The sequence below is a fragment of the Dromiciops gliroides genome, chromosome 5 (genome assembly GCF_019393635.1).
Source record: "Dromiciops gliroides isolate mDroGli1 chromosome 5, mDroGli1.pri, whole genome shotgun sequence".
NCBI lineage: Eukaryota > Metazoa > Chordata > Mammalia > Microbiotheria > Microbiotheriidae > Dromiciops > Dromiciops gliroides.
This window is the reverse complement of record NC_057865.1, coordinates 116,263,952-116,285,369: the sequence shown is the minus strand read 5'-3', so window position 1 is coordinate 116,285,369 and position 21,418 is coordinate 116,263,952. Positions and strand designations below refer to the sequence as shown.

General features: G+C 41.9%; 2 protein-coding genes across 2 annotated transcripts in view; one reads left to right on the top strand and one right to left on the bottom strand.

Moving 5' to 3' along the window:
- Nucleotides 1–13,208, top strand: part of LOC122729191 (carboxypeptidase A2-like) — a 30,513-nt gene extending 17,305 nt beyond the window's left edge. Inside the window, exons 7-11 of the mRNA XM_043967911.1 lie at nucleotides 1,103–1,213; nucleotides 3,713–3,803; nucleotides 5,626–5,825; nucleotides 7,819–7,903; nucleotides 12,960–13,208. Coding sequence (XP_043823846.1) covers nucleotides 1,103–1,213; nucleotides 3,713–3,803; nucleotides 5,626–5,825; nucleotides 7,819–7,903; nucleotides 12,960–13,147 — 675 coding nt within the window. The 3' untranslated portion in view covers nucleotides 13,148–13,208. The remainder of the gene's footprint in view (nucleotides 1–1,102; nucleotides 1,214–3,712; nucleotides 3,804–5,625; nucleotides 5,826–7,818; nucleotides 7,904–12,959) is intronic.
- A 450-nt stretch (nucleotides 13,209–13,658) lies between these two features.
- LOC122729617 (glyceraldehyde-3-phosphate dehydrogenase-like) lies at nucleotides 13,659–14,926 on the bottom strand. Its single transcript, XM_043968581.1, has one exon. The coding sequence runs from the start codon at nucleotides 14,864–14,866 to the stop codon at nucleotides 13,865–13,867; it is 1,002 nt and encodes a 333-aa protein (XP_043824516.1). The 5' UTR covers nucleotides 14,867–14,926; the 3' UTR covers nucleotides 13,659–13,864.
- Nucleotides 14,927–21,418: the final 6,492 nt, after the last annotated feature.

The following is a 21,418-nucleotide window of genomic DNA, read 5'->3' as shown; positions in this document are numbered from 1 at the left end:
ATGGGGAGCCACAAAAAAAAGAATGGGGAGCCAGAGATTCCACAGATCGCTGGTCCTACCTGCTTTACATTTCAGAAAACCTTGCTAATAATTAATAAAGCTTGTGTTGTCACATTGGAGGAGGTTGAGGGTCTACTTGACCCCAGAGGACAAAACTAGGATAAATGAATGGAACCTTATGAGTAGATGGAGAAAGATTTGTGCTCAGTTAAGGAACTTCCTACCTATTTTTGACTTCTTTTATTTTAATGTATTTTTAAATTAGCAAATCTAATTTTTTCTCTTCCTTCTTATCCCCTGAAAAGAAAAAGAAAATTATTGTATCAAATATACATAGTCAAGCAAAACAAGTTGACCATTTCTGAAAAATACATATCTCAATCTGCGCCCTGAATCTATTACCTCTTGTTCAGGAGGTGGATAGAATGTTTCATCATGGAACCTCTAGAATCAGGGTTGGTCATTGGGTTGATAGAATTTCCTACTGAAGCTGGTCTTGGAATGGTATGCCTCATTACCTAGTAAGTTCCCGGTTACTGGAGGTCTTTAAACAGAGGCTAGATGACCACTGGTCAGGAATATAGAGGGAATGCATATTTTAGATGACTTCTGAGGCCCTTCCAATAATAACAATAATGACAAATGCCAATTATATAGTATTTCAATGTTTGCAAAAAAAGTTTACATACATTATTTCAGTTCATCCTCACAACAATCCTGTGAAGTAGGTATTATTCTTATTTTACTGATGGGGAAACTGAGACTAAGAGAAGTTAAACGACCTGTCCATGGTCACCCAGTATTAGATAGGATTTAAATCTTGGTCTTCCTGACTGTCTACCACTTATCCATTATACCATTCTCTGTTACCAAAGTGATATCTATTTTTAATTAAATGATAATGTGTAAGTAATTCAGGCCAGAAACAAAAGAAATTCTCTATAGTATTTTATGATAAACATTCCACGTAAGACCAGATAACAGAATACCTAGAGAACTCTCAATAACAACAAGGGTAGCTATAGTTCACACTTCGATAAACATTACATCTCTGGATTTCCTGGAAAATTGATTCTACCCTTAGCATTTTGTCTCTGTTTAGATTGCATCTGATTATGGAAAGGACCCATCGGTCACAGCCCTTTTGGATACAATGGATATCTTCCTCTTGCCTGTTACAAACCCTGATGGATATGTCTTCTCTCACACCAAAGTAAGCAACCCCATTTGACTCTTTTTGTTCCTCTTTCTTTCTTTCTTTTTTTCCCTTTTAATTAATTAATTAAATTTTTTTTGGTGGGGCAATGAGGGTTAAGTGACTTGCCCAGGGTCACACAGCTAGTAAGTGTCAAGGGTCTGAGGCCAGATTTGAACTCAGGTCCTGCTGAATCCAGGGCTGGTGCTTTATCCACTGCACCACCTAGCTGCCCACCCCTGTTTGAGTCTTAAGTGATAACCAGAAGATGTAGAAAAACATATTCGATCTTAAAAAACAAAAGGGGATGCAGTTGATCTTTTTGTTTGGGGTTGTCCCTAACCTGCATGCAGTCTGCTGAGCTCACTTCCCTCAGAGATCAACTCCACAGCAGGGCCAATGATCTTGTCTTTCCAGGCTCAAATGGCTCTAGGAGTTGTCTCAGCCCCATAGGGACCTTTGGCTGCTATCCTGGAGGCTTGGGGTGTGGTTTTCATGAGGGCAGCCCAGTGGACTTCTTTTAATCATCTCTGTGTCTCAGTACTAGGGTTGACAGCAACATGAAGAGGAATTTTACTCCCTTACAAATAAATTGTGAATGAATTTAAGTAGGTGATGTGATGAGGTTACTAATGTGAAAGACCAGAGAAGGGGGTGGGCCAGTCACGCAGCAAGAATGAGAGACAATGGATGAACGAACAAGTTAATATGTTAGAACTCCTGAGATACTAAAGGCAGTGGATCAGTCCACTAAGAAGGGTATGAATTGCACCGGATGAGAAAAGGAGGGGATGTGATTTGCACTGGATGGGGGGAATGCTCAGACCAATGAAATCACGGCTGGCGAAGGATGCAGACATGATCCTTTGCAATGCTGCTGCCAGCACGGTCTGAAAGCTGCTCCCCAAATCACACACTATGGCTGGCAAGGTGTTTAGGGGCTGACAGTGCTGCTTAGATATTCCCTTTCACTACCTGGAGGGTAAGAACCCTGTTCCGGATACCACTCAAGGGAAAGATTGATTAGCCATAGCTGAGGCACACGGGTAACAGCAGCCAGAGGCCCCAGTCACACTCATAGATCTATTGCTGAGGTATGAGGTTGAGACCCCCAGGCCTTGCTTTTGAGTCCTGAATCACAGCATCATGCTCATCAGGATATTGGTGCAACGGTCTGGCTGAATGAACAAATGATGGGTGAGCTAAGGGGACAGAGTGTAGGGGTCCTTACCACCGGAGCATGTGCTTCACTGGCCTGGCTCTCATCTCAGAGGATGAGAGGTAGCACCGAGGCTGCTGGTCCCATCCCCTTCTGTGGGGATGCAGTAGTCAGGACTCCGGTATGGCTCTGGTCAGTGGCTCATGAACTAAAGGGAGGTACCTATGGCCCCCACTTGACTTGTTGCCCATCCAGCTGGTTTGTTTGGATTCTGCCGAGAAGGGATGACTCCAGCAGTCGCCACAGGAGGCTTATTAGTGGCACACTGACACCAGCACTGGCAGTCAGTGGGTAGGCAGCGGTGGTTCCAGAGGCAGCCAGAGCAGGAGTATCTAAACCTAAATGGGGATAAGGGAGAGGGAAGTGTGCAGAGCCCCAGGAGCCCCATTCAGGGGTTAAGTGATTCCCAAGAAACAAGGAGGGAGCTCTCTGGGCTTAATCACGAGTGGGAGACAATCAGGCAGTCCAAGGACTGTAGGTGATTGCTCCCCTGGTTAGGAGTTTTGGTGTGGTTTATATAGGTTTTTTTTTTTCTGGAGTATTCCCTGCATTGGCCATCTGTATAGAAGAGAGGTGTTCCTCCTTGCCTTGAAGTGAGGAGGGGGGTGTTTCTCCCCGACTTTGAAGGGAGGATGGGGCATTTCCCCTTGACCATTTGAGCCACTATAGGCCTTATCTCCAGATGCCACCTAATGCCCCATTTTCGGGACCACCCTGGTACTGCTAGTCCTATTCCAAGGATGTTAACCTATTAGAATATACAGCCAGGGCTTGGGAGGTTTTAGAAAAGTGGCTAGTAAATTTCCCCCCAAAATTAAAACTGCATCACATGCCAACATTAGGCACCAAAATGGTGAAATAAGGTTGAGGAGACATTAGAAAATTACCCTGTTTAAGAAAATATAATTTTAATAATATTAATATCATGATAATATAATATTAAGAAAATATAATGAGATCATACCAAGAAACGTTTTCATTACACAAGGGCTTTTCATCTAAAACCAAAACCCCCCCAAATGTCAAAACTACAGACCTATTGTCTGTAGGTTGTCTAAAGAGATGTGGGAGGTCCTACCTTGTCACCTCTCCCAGGCAGCAGAGAAGAGAAGGATTAGAACTGGGACAAGCATCTCTGCAATTAGACACCTGTTTGTCCGTAGCCACAGGTGATCACTTCAGGAACATCCCTGGTTCACAGGGAGTGGAGACACTGAGGCAGTTCCAAGGAAGGCTTCTTGTGCACCTGTACCACTTCTTACATTTTTTTCTAACTCTTTCTTGGTTGGGTTTCCCAGAATCGCATGTGGCGGAAGACCCGGTCCAAGGCTTCTGGAAGCTTCTGTGTTGGTGTTGATCCAAATCGGAACTGGGATGCAGGCTTTGGAGGTGGGAGACTTGTTCCCACAGAACAATTTTTGTTTTTGTTTTTTCCCTTTCTTTGCAACAGCCCATCTGAAAAAAAAAAAAAGGCCTCAGTAAGCTTCCTACTCTGGTGCAGTGAACCACTTTTGTTGGAGTAAGAATGAGCCACGTTGTTTTATGCCTGGCCTCTCTCGTGGGCAAGCCTGGATTTGGAGACAGAGTACCTGAATGCGAATCCTGTCTCTATCACTTAGTGTGACTTTGCGGAAGTCATTTGCCCACTTTTGGTCTCAGTTTCCTCTTGTATAAAATGAGTGCCACTGGATTGGATGATATCTACTGTACCTTTCAGTTCTAAGTTGTATGGTTCCACATAGCCCTTTTCACCTCCCATGATCCTCTTTTTTCTGGAATTGTTGACTTTGTCCCATAGCCTGAGTCCTGAAGGAACCACTGGACTGGAAAGAATTTGATGCATGCAAAAGGCATGACTTTACCAGACTTTTTTTTTCCCTGAATGTTATGAAGTTTTTACAATTTTGATGAAATTTTATTTGCAAAGTGGCACATGGAATTAAATATAATTCCCTTTCCAAGATCCTGCTCACTTCCATCCGTGCCCTCTTAAAGTTTAATGATTGTTATGATAGGACCAAGAAAGGGCATATGCACAGACTCACAGAATTTTACAGGTGGGAGGGACCTTGGAGGACTAGCCCAACCTCCTCATTTCACAGGTTCATTATCATATCAAGATAAAAATCAAAAGCCAAATACTGAACAATGGCACATTTCTCCCCAAACTATTGCACGACCTAACAAGACTGAAATGAAAAAAGGGACAAAGGCTGTGTTTGACCTATGCTTTTTTCTCTACACCCTTTGGCTAGCCTAAAGAGAAAACACATTCAGCTCTTCTCTAGGGCCCTCCAGATTTCTAGGTGCTACAGGGTAACAAGAATAAGTCTTCTTGTAGGCCTGAATCCCAAAGCTTCCCAGGGTTTGGGTCATGAATCAAATCCTCGAGCATTCTGTTGTTGTCCTATAGCTTCTTCTTCTTCTTTTCTTTTTTTGGGGGGTGGGGTAGTGGGACAATGAGGGTTAAGTGACTTGCCCAGGGTCACGCAGCTAGTAAATGTCAAGGGTCTGAGGTTGGATTTGAACTCATGTCCTCCTGAATCCAGGGCTGGTGCTTTATCCACTGCGCTACCTAGCTGCCCTGCCCTATAGCTTCAAAGGTGACTCTGTCCTCTTTATAACTTTCCTATGACTTTGTGACTAGTGGGCAGAAATCCTTTCTAATAATTCCCATAGAGAGAGTTTGATCTAATTTAGTAGTAGCTTTCTCTTCTCTATACTGTACCTCTAAGAGGAGTATTGTTTTATTGTTCAGTCGTGTCTGATTCTTCTTGACCCTATTTGGAGTTTTCTTCGCATAGATCCTGGAGCGGTTTGCCATTTCCCCCTCCAGCTCATTTTAAAGATGAGGAACTGAGACCAACAGGGCTAAGTCAAACAGCTAGTAAGTGTCTGAGGCAAGATTTGAACTCAGGAAGAGGAGTCTTCCTGACTTCCAGCCTGGCACTCTATCCACTGCATCACCCAGTTACCCAGCTTTACAAGTACTAGATGCTTAATGAATGCTTGTTGGGTTGGATTAGCAAAAAGCCTGGGCATCACAGACAGACATTCTATCCACTGTGCCACCCCACTGCCCCACCTCTAGGTGGTTCCGTGGCTCTGTCCACTTACAAGGGATTCTTGAGTTCCCTGAGGAAGACTTTAATGATCTCTGCCATCTCCTCGAAACTGAGTTTTCCTTTCAGCAACTTTTAATTGTCAACAGGACCCGGAGCCAGTGACAATCGCTGCTCTGACTCATACCGGGGACCAAGTGCCAACTCAGAAGTTGAAGTGAAATCCATCGTAGACTTCATTAAGAACCATGGAGGAATCAAAGCCTTCATCACCCTCCATAGCTACTCCCAGCTGCTCATGTTCCCCTATGGGTATAAATGCAGCAGGTCAAATGACTTTGATGAGCTGGTGAGTCATTTGCTCTTCCCAGAATTGTTAATATTTTCTTGGCTGCTTTGCTTCTGTTATTTGCATTTCAAGTTTGAGAAAAGATGATGACACCCACTTCTCCAACCCGAAGATGTAAGTTGGAAAAACTCATCTATTTCTTTTTCCTTCCTCCACTCATCAGGTGGTACTTGGAAATGTGGCCACTTCAATTGAAGACGAAAGTACTGAAGGGTGCTTTTTTAGTTAAAGACAAAGCTTTCTTAAATGTAAAAAGAAAATTGTGTGAACATATTTTAATTAGGGGGCAGCTAGGTGGTGCAGTGGATAGAGTACCTACCCTGGAGTCAGAAAGACTTACCTTCCTCAGTTCAAATCTGGCTGTGGTCACTTACTGGCTGTGTGACCCTGGGCAAGTCACTTAACCCTTGTTTGCCTCAGTTTCCTTATCTGTAAAATGAGCTGGAGATGGAAATGGCAAAACACTCTAGTATCTCTGCCAAGAAAAAGCAACTCAACAACAAAAATTTTAATTTTCATACTATTTGGCAAACACTCTTTGCAAAATCTGTTTTAAGGACATAGCACAGAATAGCACACACCAATCATTTAACTATACAGACAGGTCATTGCCAGCAACTTTGGAGCAGAAGAGAAATAAATAATGCTCCATGAGACCTATAGTTCATCCTGCTTGTTGGGATCCAGCCAATAAGGGTAGTCCTGAGAGTTTAGAGTGTTCCCTACTAGTCAGGTTTGGGGGTGGGAAGAAAGTAGGTTAAGTAAAATCTCAATGAAAATCTGAGATTGAGTCTCAGCTCTGCCACTCATTAGCTGTGTGACTCAGTTTCCTTGCCTGAAAAAAAGAACAATAATATCTGCACTACTCTTATAAGGTCATTGTTACAACCAAATAAGATCATGTATAGCAAAATTTGAAAATTGTGCTACTTAAATCTAAACTATAGCTACAGTTAGAAGCAACCATTTAGAATCCTTAAATTAGATTTTTTTTTTTTTTGCTACCAACAATTTCTAGGGAAAAGTAGGGTCATAGGTGGTTGAACTAAAATAATGCTTTATTTTTAAAGTGAAGCAAAAATAACACACACACAACATGTATAACCTATATCTAATTGTTTACTGCCTCAGGGAGGGGAAGGGGAAGGAGGGAAGGAGGGATAAAAATTGGAACCCCAGACTATAAATAAAAATGTTTATTACTTAAAACACACACACACACACACACACACACACACACACACACACAAACTGTCAGGGTATGCCCTGGGGTCCCATTCAATCTAATTTCTTATACCTTCTTCATGTATCTCTCTATACAATGAGAACTGGCAAAAATAATCCCGAGTCATCAGAGAAAGATTTAATTATGTGCACTGTACTAGGCTTGTTGTTGTTTAATTGTTTTTCAGTCTTGTCTGACTTTTTGTGACCCCATTTGGGGGTTTTCTTGTCAGAGATACTGGAGTGGTTTGCCATTTCCTTCTCTAGATCATTTTACAGTTGAGGAAACTGAGGCAAACAGAATTAAGTGGCTTGCCCAGGGTCACACAGCTAGTAAGTGTCTGAGGCCAGGTCTGAACTCAGGGAGATGAGTCTTTCTGACTCCAGGTCCAGAGCTCTTTGCCACTTTGCCATCTACTTGCCCCTAGGCTTAACTAGGCACCAAGGATACAAATTTGGGAGTGGGAGAAAAGGCATAGCCCTCTCTTCATGGAGCTTATAATCTAATAATGATGACATTTTCAAAAACGAATATGATACCAGGGAGAATGTATTTAGGGCACAGGAGAGGCTCAGCAGATAAATTTAAACTAATAACATTTAAAGAAAGATTTTCAATAGCAAGAGTTGAAACCAATATGGCCCTTCTGTTACCCAGGAAGCCAATTAACCAGAACACCATATCTTCTGAAAGGGAAAACCATTGGATATCTTATCAAGCGAGAATTGTGAAGCTTCAGGAACTCTTTCCCTGTTTCTCTCACTTTAGAATGAAGTGGCCCAAATAGCTGCTGAGTCTGTGACATCTCTTTATGGAACCAAATACAAAGTGGGACCGATCTGTTCTGTCATCTGTAAGTATCTTATGGGCTTGGAGGTTTGCAAAGAGGTCACGACATGTGCTGTGGTCTTAGTCTCTGAATGTAAAAGGGATTGTCCCTTCAACCTATGAAGCCCAACACTGCTTTTTACAACTCAACCATGACAGGGCTTCTCTACAAGTGAATGGTGACTTGGACAAAGATATTCCCAGAAATTTGAGAGAATGTGCTCTGTGGCATAGAGAATCTCAAGGGTAAGAGGGATCACGGAGGTCAACTAGTCCAATGGTATCCAACTCAAATAGAAACGGATCCCCTTGGGCTGAATATTGACTTAGAAAACCACAAATTAACACCATCTGCATCAGATTTCATTTTTATTTATTTTGTTAAACATCTACCAGCTCAATTTCAGTCTGGTTCCAGATCACTCTGTATAGTTTTGTGGCAATCAAGTCTGACGCCTCTGCAATCTAGTCCAATCTGAAGTGTAATCTTCTCTGTATCCTCAGCAAATGGTCATGTAGCCTCCATTAAAAGACCTCTAGTGTTGGGGAACACAGTGCTTTCCAAGGCAGCCCTCTCCCTTTTTAGACTTCGAACACCTACTAGACACTAGATGGAACAAAGCACTCCCATTTTGGCCCATTGCTCTTTGTAGCATTTCCTTGGTGCAAATGTCATTCAACCAGCACTCTAATGCAGGCTGTGTGGTTTCATTCATGTTTTCTTTGCCTATAATGAAGGCAATGACTGCTAAGGCTCATGACCTGGGCCCTGTGTCTGTGAGGAAAGGTCTCTAGGGACAGACCCAGGGGGCCAAATGGTTATGCTCTGGCTCAGTCATTTGGTTCTATGATTGTGGAGAAGGTGAGAGATAAGGGAACTTTGGAGCAAAACCAAGGAAAACTCTGGGAAGTCCCTAGTATTCCTAGAAGTCTCCTAGGCTCATCTGGGGAATGGGGAAGGCAACAGGGATTTCCATGTTTACTGGAGACTCTGTGTTTCCCTCTGGTTCTGCTTTAAAATCTCCAAATCGGGTATCCTAGTGGGGATGTCTGCGTACCACAGGCTCAATGACTCTCCTGAAATAAGTATTTCTTGTTAGCCCTCGCTCCAAGCAAGTGGATCATTCTAGGGGAATATTAGAGTTCATCCTGTTATGACATCAACTGTCTGGGGCCGCTCAATAAAAAGGGGACATCTATCCGCTCTTCTCCCATGGATACTAAGATTGTGCTTCTCTCCAGACTTTTTTTTGGATCATGTGAGATATTGTTCTGTTCAAAGTGAGAGTCCAAGGAAGAAGGGACCTGGTCACCTGTCACTGTTAGCAGCCTTTACCAATCTTCCTATCCAGTGAGGGGTCATAGGGGTATGGAGCAGACCCAGTTTACTCTTCTGGAGCCCTAAATGTTGTAGCTGAGGGGTTACCCCAACTGACAGCGAGCATATGGAACTTGAATAGCATGTAGGCAGCTGCGATACCAAGCTAGGTGGCATCAGATCTGCCCATGCTGCCAGTCAAGGAACTAGCCCTTATTCATTTTAGCTCAGTACTCCTTTACAAATAAGTTACATTACTTAGGTATAGTATTGCTGGAGAGAGTCTGGTTGACTTCTTTTTTTTGGTTGACTTCTCTTTTGGGGGGGGCGGGGCAATGAGGGTTAAGTGACTTGCCCAGGTTCACACAGCTACTAAGTGTCAAGTGTCAGAGGCCGTATTTGAATTCAGGTCCTTCTGAATCCAGGGCTGGTGTTTTATCCACTGTACCACCCAGCTGCCCACTTTGGTTGACTTCTCAAAGTGCCCCCGTAACTGGCTAAAGAGTTGCCAGATGTTAATAATATAATAACACAGCAATATTCCAGTCAGACACTAGGGACTGCTGTGAGTTCATTCAGCTTAAGTTTCCTCTGGATGAGTTGGAGGCTCAGAGGCATTCTTATTGTATTATGTAACTAGAGTTGACCCCGTTTTCCTAGCTTCATTTCAACTCGATCAATCACCACATTTTGCATATTTGTCTCAATGAAATCATCTACCTTGCTTCCTGTCCTGTGATGCTGTGGTGTTCTGTAGAGTAGCTACACCTGCTCTACTCCACCCCAAAAGTGGTTAAATTTTTGTGCCAAGTAAAACATTCCCAGGTGCTGTGTCCCCAGCTGCTAAGGGCACCAGGAATCCAACTAATAAGTGCTTCATCAATGAACAATTGCTTGGGCTCTTCCAAAGAATCGTTAACTCACAATTAAAAGGGACTTAAAAGTCATTCAAATCAACATTTCTCATCTCCTCTTTACAAACCTTTGTGCTAGGCATTAGAGATATAAAGATGGGGGGGGGGGAGAAGAGCACAGTCCCTAAGGAATAGTACTTACAATCTAATAAGGAGGGCATTTACACAAATAAGCATAATACTAGGTAGAATGCACTAAGGGCACAAGAGAGATACAAAGTTTTGGAATAAAGTTGAGAATGATTGCTTCTAGTTGGGGAAATCGAGGAAGTCTTTATGAGGAAGATGACTCTTGAGCTGGGCTTTGAAGGAAGAGGATTTTTAACATATGAAGGGAATATGTTCCAGGTATAGAGGGAGTAAATAAAGAACGAAGTTGGGAACAGCTAGCTGATTGTCCAGTTTGGCTGGAGTCATAGAGCACATGAAAAAGAGTAATGTATAAGACTAAAAGAGGGGCAGTTAGGTAGTGTAAGTGGATAAAGTGCTAGGCCTCGAGTCAGGAGGACCTGAGTTCAAATCCAGCCTCTGACACTTACTAGCTGTGTGACCCTAGGCAACCCTGTTTGCCTCAGTTTCCTCATCTGTAAAATGAGTTAGGGGCAGCTAGGTGGTGCAGTAGATGGAGCACTGGCCTTGGAGTTGGGAGTACCTGAGTTCAAATCCAGCCTCAGACACTTAACACTTACTAGCTGTGTGACCCTGGGCAAGTCACTTAACCCCAATTGCCTCACTTAAAAAAAAAATGAGTTGGAGAAGGACCTGGCAAACAAACCACTCCAGTATCTTTACCAAGAAAACCCCAAATAGGGTCACAAAGAGTTGGACGTGACTGAAATGACTTAACAACAAAACTAATAGAGTAGGTTGGAGTCAGACCAAAGAGGGACTTAAATATTAAGCCCAGGAGTTTTAAATGTTATCCCATAGGCAGTAGGGAGCCTCAGAAAGTAACTGTCTCACTTCCCATCCAATGGGTGAATCCCTTGTCTGTGACATTCTCAATAGCCGCTCATTCAGCTTTTGGGAGCAGTACAGGAGCTGCTGACTCCTCAGTGGATCTCAAATCTTTTCTGAGGGGGCCTTGATTCTCCTTTCTTGAAGTTTTATCAGTCTTTTCTTTTTTATACCCCGGTCATACTACACTCCCTCTTCATATAATTAAGGAAAACTGACAAAGACACTAACACTACATGCCCCGTTACATACCCTGGAGTCTCCTGTCTGTCTATCAGAAGAGAGAAGCATGTGTTATTACATACTTTGGAACCATATACTTTGAGTTTGATCTGCTTCCAGCTTTTTGATTTTTTTTTTTGTGTGTGAGGCAATTGGGATTAAGTTACTTGCCCAGGGTCATACAACTAGTAAGTGTCAAGCATCTGAGGCCAAATTTGAACTCAGGTTCTCCTAACTCTAGGGCTGGTGCTCTATCCATTGTGCCACCTAGCTGCCCCAACATCCAGCTTCTTTTAATGTTCTTGTTTAGACATTCCCTACGTGGAGGCAGTGGTGTTGTCCAGGGGATAGAAAGCCAGCTTCAAAGGCTCATTGAGTGGTTGTGATTCACACAGGGCCACATGGCCAGTAAGTGTCAGAGTGGGGACTTAAACCCAGTTCTTCTTGCCTATCCCTTTGCCCCTTTACCTAGTCTGGTCTTGGATGACATCTTCCAGATGAGCCAGCTGTCTTCCCTTTGTCCTCTCTATGTCCCCTTTGAGGATATGCCCTACAGGTGTTTTATTATTTCACAATCTCAGTTCGTATGCTGTGGGCAACTTTCCCACATTAACTCTACCTTACTCCAGTTGTCCTGGTCACCCACATTATCAGCATCATCATAATAACCCCTTTGCTACACTATACTGTAGACTCCTTGAGGGGAAGAACTGGGGCTTATTATCTTTTTGTCTCTCTGAGTGCTCACAGTCACTGACTTATACATGTTTGTGGAATGAATGAATGCATATAACTGTAAGACTAAAATTATTTATATAGGTGGTACATGCATGTTATTTGCATTTACATATAAAGTGCTTGGTTACTGTGCCCACTTTCTCCCTCTCCATTGTAAGTTTTTGGAAACTGAATTAGAAATTGCATCTTCTCCTCCATCTGTAATCTCTAGTGCCCACAAAAAATACCTTCTTCAATATCTTGACTTGACTTCAGAGAAGTGCAAAAGTTAGTAAACAGTGCTACTCAAGGTTATGAGAAAAGCCAGGTGAGAATAATCAGAGATCCTGAGAACAGGACAGTGAGGCTGCAGATGATAGGCAAACATTTCGTGCTGGTATGGGGCCCTTCTTACTTTTCATAGCCCCTTCCCATCTCATTGTGTAGCAGTAACTAAGGGGCAGCCAAAACCACTCAGCTCTCTGTAAAAAGCAAAAAAGGATGAGGGGGAGAGGGAGGGACCTGGTTAGTCTTTAGGAATATTGGGATTTAATACAATATAGTTTTTCAGGAGAAGGCAAGCTCTTTGAGTTCTTTCTTTGTACCCCCAGTACCTAGATCAAGCCTTATACATTTAAACTTCAGCTGCTTTTCAGTCGTGTCCAACTCTTCAAGACCCCATTTGGGTTTTCCTTGGCAGAGATACTGCAGTGGCTTGCCATCTCCTTCTCCAGCTCACTTTGCAGATGAGGAAATTGAGGCAAAGAGGGTGAAGTGACTTGCCTAGGGTCACATAGGTAGTAAATGTCTGAGGCTGGACCTAAATTCAGGAAGTGGAGCCTAGCTGCCAAAACTTACAGGTAGAAGGTGCTTAATGAATGCTTGTTGGATTGGATTGGCAAAGAGACCACAGAGGGCGTCACAGACGGATATTCTTCTCTTTTGTCTTTCAGACCAGGCAAGTGGAGGAAGCATTGACTGGTCCTATGACTATGGCATCAAATATTCCTTTGCCTTTGAATTGAGAGATACTGGTCGCCATGGCTTCCTCTTGCCAGCCAATCAGATTCTTCCCACTGCAGAGGAGACATGGAAGGGCCTGAAGAAGATCATGGAGTATGTTCGAGATCATCCATACTAATTGTTTGGGACTTTAAGATAGGGAAACAAAGACACGTGATTAAAATCTCATGTTAAAGCAAGATTTTGGTGTGATCATTTCTCTCCTCAAAGCCTAATCTATGTGAACATTTGTTTCCTTGTTCTGTCTTATGAATCAGAATTCATTTACTCATTCATTCATTCAACAAGAATTTATTAAATGTCTGCTATGTGCTAGGCACTGGGGATATAAAGACAAGGAAAAAAAAGAGAAAACAAAAGAAAAAGATAGAGAAAGAGAGAAGGAAAAGAAAAGGGAGGAAGGAAGAAAAAACAGTCTCTTTCCTCAAGGTGCTTATGTTTTTTATTGGGGAAAAACACATATTGGTCAACAGGCATTTATTAAGAGCTTTCTATGTGCCAGAAGCAGTACTGAACACTGTTTATACAGAAACAAAAGTGAAACAGATCCTGTCCTCAAGGAGTTTACACTTCAATGGGGGAAGCTGTGCAAAAATAAGTAACTTGTTTTTTTGTTTTGTTTTGTTTTGTTTTTTGCACTGAATATGGTGACTTTATTGATGGTACGTACACAATAGAGGACTCTAGGCTTCTCCCCCCTACTACAGGGGTGCTTTGGGACAACAATGTGAATGGGGCATGGGATCCCTAGTACGGGAACATAGGTTAGGGATGTGGGCTCCCCAGTGGTGGAGCTCTCCTTTTGGCTGGGGATGAAGATCCATGGCTTTCCAGCTTACTCCTTGGAGGCCATGTAGACCATGAGGTCTACTACACGGTTGCTGTAACCATACTCATTGTCATACCAGGAAATGAGCTTCACAAAATGGTCGTTGAGGGCAATGCCAGCGCCAGCATCAAAGGTAGAAGAGTGGGTGTTGCTGTTAAAGTCACTGGATACAACCTGGTCCTCTGTGTAGCCCAAGATGCCCTTCAAGGGTCCCTCTGATGCTTGCTTCACCACTTTCTTGATATCATCATATTTGGCAGCTTTCTCCAGGCGGCAGGTCAGATCCACAACAGACACATTGGGAGTAGGAACACGGAAAGCCATGCCTGTGAGTTTCCCATTCAGTTCAGGGATGACCTTGCCTACAGCCTTAGCAGCACCAGTGGAAGCAGGGATGATGTTCTGGGCAGCACCACGCCCATCACACCACAGCTTGCCAGAGGGGCCATCCACTGTCTTCTGGGTAGCAGTAATGGCATGGATTGTAGTCATGAGTCCTTCCATGATGCCAAAGTTGTCATGAATGACCTTGGCCAAGGGGGCCAAGCAGTTGGTAGTACAGGAGGCATTACTGACAATCTTAAGGGAATTGTCATATTTTTCATGGTTCACTCCCATCACGAACATTGGGGCATCAGCAGAAGGGGCAGAAATAATGACCCGCTTGGCTCCACCCTTCAAGTGAGCCCCAGCCTTTTCCATGGTTGTAAAGACACCAGTGGACTCTACAACATAATCAGCTCCAGCATCTCCCCACTTAATATTGGTGGGGTCCCGCTCCTGGAAGATGGTAATGGCTTTTCCATTGATCACCAGCTTTCCATTCTCAGCCTTGACGGTGCCCTTGAACTTGCCATGGGTGGAATCATATTGAAACATATAAACCATGTAGTTGAGGTCGATGAAGGGGTCATTGATGGCCACAACATCTACTCCACTGGAGTTGAATGCAACCCTGGTTACCAGGCGTCCAATACGGCCAAATCCGTTGACTCCGACCTTCACCATCTTGTTTCAGGGATGCGACTGAAGCAGCAGATCCTGGAACCGAGCTTGGGAGAGGAGCTAAGAGCCAATAAGTAACTTGTATCATATATGCAAGTTAAATGTAAAATAAATACAAAGTAGTTTTGGGAAAGAGACTCTTTGTAGTTAAGGGGATCAAGAAAGGCTATCCATAGCAAGAAGGTAGCACTTGAACTGCATTTTGCAGGAAACCAATTCCAAGTGGAGGGGAGGAGTATAAGGAGGAAAACGCATCCTAGGCATTGGGGACAGCCAGGACAAGAGTTTTATGTGTGTGGAACATCAAGTAAACCAGGATAGCTGGATAGTAGAATGTTTTGAAGGGACTAATGTATAAGAAAACTAGAAAAGACAGAAGTTCTAAAATTGCAGAGGGAGGTTACTCAAGACAGTTTATTTCATTTTTTCAATTAACTAAAATCTGCCTTCTCTCCCTTCTCCCTCCTCTCTCCTCCCACTCCCATGTTAAATTGATGCTTTTCATTCCTGAGTTAACACTACATAAATGAATCTGTCTTGAGATGCTCAATAACAAGCAATGGTTGAAATGAGTGTAAATAATCCCAAATTGCATATAGAGAACAGACTAGAACATTTCTCACCCATGTGAGAATTAGAGCACTACCAACATGCTGAGAAAGATATTGCAGGGAAGCTCCACCATGAGGAGAAAGCATGTGACTTGGCATCCATGTGTTACTTAGCATCCGGAAGTTACCACCTGTTAGTTATGTCAATCAAAGTTACCAGCCAATTAGCTTGGAGCTGTGTGCGAGGATGGCTCAGCTTCCTGTTGGACGGGAGGGTGGGGGAGACCTTCTGGGACTGAGTTCAAATCCGGCCTCAGACCCTTGACACTTACTAGCTGTGTGACCCTGGGCAAGTCACTTAACCCTCATTGCCCGGCCAAAAAAAAAAGAAAGAAAGAAAAAAAAAATTTTAACATCAATTAAAAAAAACTTTGTATTCCAACTTCTCTTCCTCCCTCCCTTCCCACCCCCCACCCAAAAGAACTCAAGGACCCCTGCCCCTACATTTGAAACTTATCAGATAACAAGGTTGAAGTTAAAAATGTACTGGCTTTTTATTTTCCTTTTCCTTACAGCCACTTTTCTGTTCCAAGGTTTTTGTGCCCTACAGGTAAAGAATTTGACTGAATGCTGACAGGGTGTAGCCCATTTTCAATTTGAATAGCACAAGGAGATATTTAAAATTCCATATAATAAGAACATTAACCAAAACCCAATATTTTTACCATTTCCAATACTTATATGACATTAGATTTCATGTCTTTCTAGAGATTTATCCTAAAAGGTGTCTAGATGTGATTAAGTAGATGATTATCTAACCTTTACTAGTTAGAAACTGAAGACAGAGTTTGAAAGTCATGCTTAGGACAGTATGGACCAATGGTTAGAGACTGATTTTTTTTTTTCCCTCCTTTTCTTTTTAAATCTTTTCTTTGTAATTTCTAGCTCTTAACAAGAAGCAAACCACTGTACTTTACTGAGCATCTGGTTAGATCTTTTTTTTTTCTTTTTTTTTGCGGGGCAATTGGGGTTAAATGACTTGCCCAGGGTCACACAGCTAGTAAGTGTTAAGTGTCTGAGGTCAGATTTGAACTCAGGTCCTCCTGACTCCAGGGCTGGTGCTCTATCCACTGAGCCAACTAGCTGCCCCTTATTCTTTTTTTTTTTCATCTGGTTAGATCTTATAGTCTTAAAATTCAGCTGTTACCTCAGTTATGTGATTTGTAATATGTAAAGGAAAGTGTCTCAACAGTTTAATAGTTCATTGTATTAGAGATATTGTCAGATTGTAGATTCTTTAAATTCTTTTAGGGTTATGAATTTAATTGACTATAGTAATGGTTTTCTATGAAGTGGGCATAGTAAGAACTGAGGTAACAGCTTAAACTATACAAATTTCCTGATAGAGCATCATAATAACAGCTTTAACTTAAAATGAGACTAGAATTGATTCAATTACACCTAGCTCTATTATCCAAATGATATCATATAAAACCTCAATTGATAATTTCATTTTAGTATTAATTTATCCAAGAACCATTTATTCTAAGAATTTCATATTTTCCTGTGTTTGTGTTTTTTAAAGCTATTCCACTACAAAAGATTTAAAGAGTGGTGGTATATAACAGATTTTACTTAACTTTAGTTTGTATGAATCCCCAAATTTCTTAACTAGATGGCTCAATCTGTTAAGGACTAAAATTCTAGCTAACTTGTCTAAAATATCTAATGAGTGGTCACCAATAAATTATAAGCTTTAGCAAGAGTTAGACTTTTAAGCATTTATTAAGGAGAATAAGAATTTGGTAAAGAGAGAGAAAGGCCTAGATTCCTATCTATTAAAGGGAGAGCACATTTCTAGCTCCGCTCTCCACCAGAGTCCAAAGGAAAGAGCGCGCGACTGAGCTCCAGTCTCTTCCTTCATCCTCCCACTCGCCCGCGTCACTTCCTGACGCCAAAGAAAAGACTCCTGGTCTTGCCCTCAAAGACCTTCGTTTCATGGGCGGAACTCTTCTACAGTAAGTCTCCAGCAGGTGGCGTCATTCCAATCGTTACAGTTCCCCGCTTTGTTTCCTCAAGAAACGGTATGTTTCCTTGATGAAACAAATCAAATTCACTGACCTTTTTGATGATTTTCTGCTGACACAAAACTCTTCCTTTGTTGGTAAGCCTATAAGCTTTTTTTTTTTTTTGCAGGGCAATGGGGGTTAAGTGACTTGCCCAGGGTCACACAGCTAGTAAGTGTCAAGTGTCTGAGGTCGGATTTGAACTCAGGAACTCCTGAATCCAGGGCCAGTGCTTTATCCACTGCGCCACCTAGCTGCCCCTCCACATTCTGTTTCTAATTAATTCTTCCCTTCCCCTACTTCCTTAACCTAGCCACAGCATGGAGGTAGTTTTATCAAACAATTAAACAACTTTCCTTCTAAATTCCAAGCACAACATTTTTGACAGAAGCTTAAACACACGGAAGAGACAATTCCACATTACATAGAGACATGAGACAGATACACATAAAATTATTCCAAATAATTTTTAGTCCCTTGAAGCTTCCTTTCTCACTCCATTTCCATCCCTCTCTGACATTATCTTGTTATCAAAGAAGAGAAGGGAGAGAGAAGAAGAAAGAGAAAGAGAAAACTTTCTTTTTAGCTTTTCCTGATTTAACCTAATTTAGTCACATGAGCTTGTTTAGGACAAACTGCCTCAGTTTACCCAAATAACTCGAGGAGACCACCAAGTCAAGCAGAGACAGATTTATTACATTCTTGCAAGAACGGGCAAACTCAATTACAAATTTGAGTCTGCGACAATAGATTCAAACTTTAGGTTTTTATAGTAATCTTGAGGAGGAATGTCCCCACATGCACTTACAGTGAGCTCACAATCTAACATCCAATCCTGTCTCACCCAGGGTGCGTGCTTAGCTCGTGATCCATGTATGGAGACATGCATACATGTTCCAAGAACAAAGGGGAAAAGGGGAGGGCGTAACAAGTCTGAGGAATGTCAAAGAAAGGGGGAAGCAGAAATCACTCACTTATCTGACTGCAATTAATCCATGACAGGGACTGGGATTCTGACATGTGAGAGGGGGTAGGCAGACTGGTCGGCGACATGATTTTTATTACAGGCCATAAACTAAGGTGTAGCTGGCATGTGGGAACTAAGCAGAAGTAAAGTAAATAATGCTAATTGGTAGAACTGACAAGTAATCCATTATCTAAACAAAAGTAAATACAGTGAATCAGCAATAAAACTTAAAGAAGATAGTGAGAATTTAACAAGCAATTAACTTTTAGGCAAAGTGAGACTAACTATACTGGGGGGGGGGCTGGGTATCTTTCAGACTCCATCCTCAGAGTTTAGTCTGACTCAAATGCATAATTATCCCATACAGAGCTCCATTAGGATTATTTAGTTTGTCATTCTCTTTAGCCAAATCTAATCATTTTAGCAATATTTGTGCACATCAAAAAAAAAAAAGTTTCTTAACCATTTGCAAAGCAACAGATCTACAAGAGGACTTAGCCAGATTAGATAATTTGAAATTTATATGCCCAAACTGAGGAATTCCTACCTTTTACAAATAGTTTGTGATAGCTATCTTCTATTGAGTGCTCTAGTTTCTTCATGGGACAAGAACTCAAACTAATATAGAGAGTTTGAGGTTTGAGTTGGAAGCTGGAAAAGGAATATTCACCTTTCAAGTCAGAGTCTGAAGCTTATTCAGGAGAAAACTCCTGGAGGCACTTTGCCAAGACCTGTGTTGGAAGGTAAATTCATTTCCAATTTCCAATCAAGTCCAAGTTGCAAGACACCATTCTGTTGAAAATTATAGGTTTCATACCCATCCTCCTTCATGCGAGAAAATTATTAATTATAGAGCCTGGCATGACCTTTCTTAAGGTCAGCCTGGAGTCAGGAAGTTACCTCATTCAAAACCACACCCACCTGAAAGCCTTGTTCCTGCCAGAGGACCTGTTCTCTGGCTCTGACATCAGCACGACTGCACCAAACCACCCTCAAATCCAGTGAACCCATAAATTTCAATGATGCTAGCCAATTAGCTTTGAACAATGTATATGGGTGGGCTCTGCTCTTCCCCGCAGCAAGCTTACACAGACATTCACTCTCTTGGCTTGGTAATGTGGAAAGGGAGCCAGTTCTCTCTTCCCTAGATCCTAGGTAGGCTTTCCTATCTTTCAGAGCTATGTGCGCTACCTTTAATAATATTTAATATGCTTTAATAAATGCTTAATGTCCAAAACTGGTACAATAGCCTCTAATTTATAAGTAGCACTATATTAGGAACCCCAGATAATTTCCCCCAAACTTGGGACAGAAATAAGGCGAACACATATAGTTTTACTCGTCACATACAAAAATAATAAACAGATCAGAGACATCAAAAATAACTCCTACAATTTGTTTACCCAGATCAGAGAAGGCTATTTTTGCCTCTCCTACCAAGAACTAGGTACCTCATAGAAACCAGATCAGAGAATGGATAGGAAAAACACAATAACAATTTATTTTATCCCAAGAAAAAAGAAACCACGATTATGTGGAGACTCTCCTCCTAAGAAGGGAGCTCAGAAACCCCTCTTTCTGAGGGTATATAAGGGTTTTTTTGTCCATGGGTTACAGACTGTTGTCAGTTACAGATCAACCCAAAAGCAAATACTTTAACAAGAATGGAAGTAACAGAGGCATCATGATAAGATTACAGGATTACAAAAAAAGATTTGGCAAGGATGAGGACACCCAGATTTTCCCATAAGATAGGGACTTACTATCCTGAGGAAAGAAGTCCCCAAGTAGGGACTTTTATCAGCTAGCTATCTAGGTTCAGTTTGGAGTTCAGCTGAAGGGCAATTTGTTCCTATTAACCTAGGGTTTAATAAAAAATACTTTTGGATAATAAAGTATCTCCCTTCATCAAATCCAGGTCATCCATATATTGATATTAATGAGATAACTAGAAATTAACCAAAAATAATTATTTCTGTGGTCTAGCAGTTGCAAGCCTGAGTGTGACCAATCTCTTCTCCCTCTATCCCCAGAAAGGATTAGACTGAGATTGGGAAATAACTTCTCCCATTTCAAAAAGCTTTCTTATTTACTTTGTATTCTCAATCTAGATCTATGGGAAAAACCCCCATGATTACTGAGAGGTCAATGGTCCAGGAAAAATGAATTAGAGATATGATGGTGCAATTCTGAAATGCTCACCTAGATTATATTCTAAAATATCATCTGAGATCTTAAAGCAGAGAAGAGGGTATTTAAGAAGGCAAGGAAGAAGTATGGATTGAGGAGTCCTATGTTCCTGGTACTGCGCTGAGTTTTATTCTCACTACAACTCTGGGAGGAAGTAGGTATTATAATTATCCCTACTTTACAGCTGAGGAAACTGAAGCAAACTGATGTTTAAATGACTTATCCAGGGTCACTCAGCTGGGACTGAGGTTTCTAAGGCCAGATTTGTCTCTGAGGCCAGATTTGAACTAAGGTCTTTCTGACTCTAGGCCCAGTACTCATCTATCTTGCAGACTAGGTGGGTAGGAGGTCATGTTATGAAGGAAAAAGCTCTGGGACAAGGAGTCAGGAAACCTAGCTTTGAGTCCTAGCTTTGCCACTAATTTTCTGTGTAACTTCGATCAAGTTTCACTCCCTTCTCAGAAGAATCTTTTCAAATGCATAAACTAAAACACACAGGACTGAAATTATCCTAAAATACAATGATCAAAATAGTAAAAAGACAAGAAGTTCTTGGATCCCAGGTTTAGAACCCCTGTTCTAGGGAATTCTTATATGTAAAATGGGGGAAATAACAGCATCTTGGGGCAGCTGAGTGGTGCAGTGGATAAAGCCAGTCCAGGAGTCAGGAAGACCTAAGTTCAAATCCTTCCTCAGATACTTATTGCCTGTGTGACCTTGGGCAAGTCACTTCACCCTGATTGCCTCAGTTTCCTCATCTATAAAATGAACTGGAGAAGGA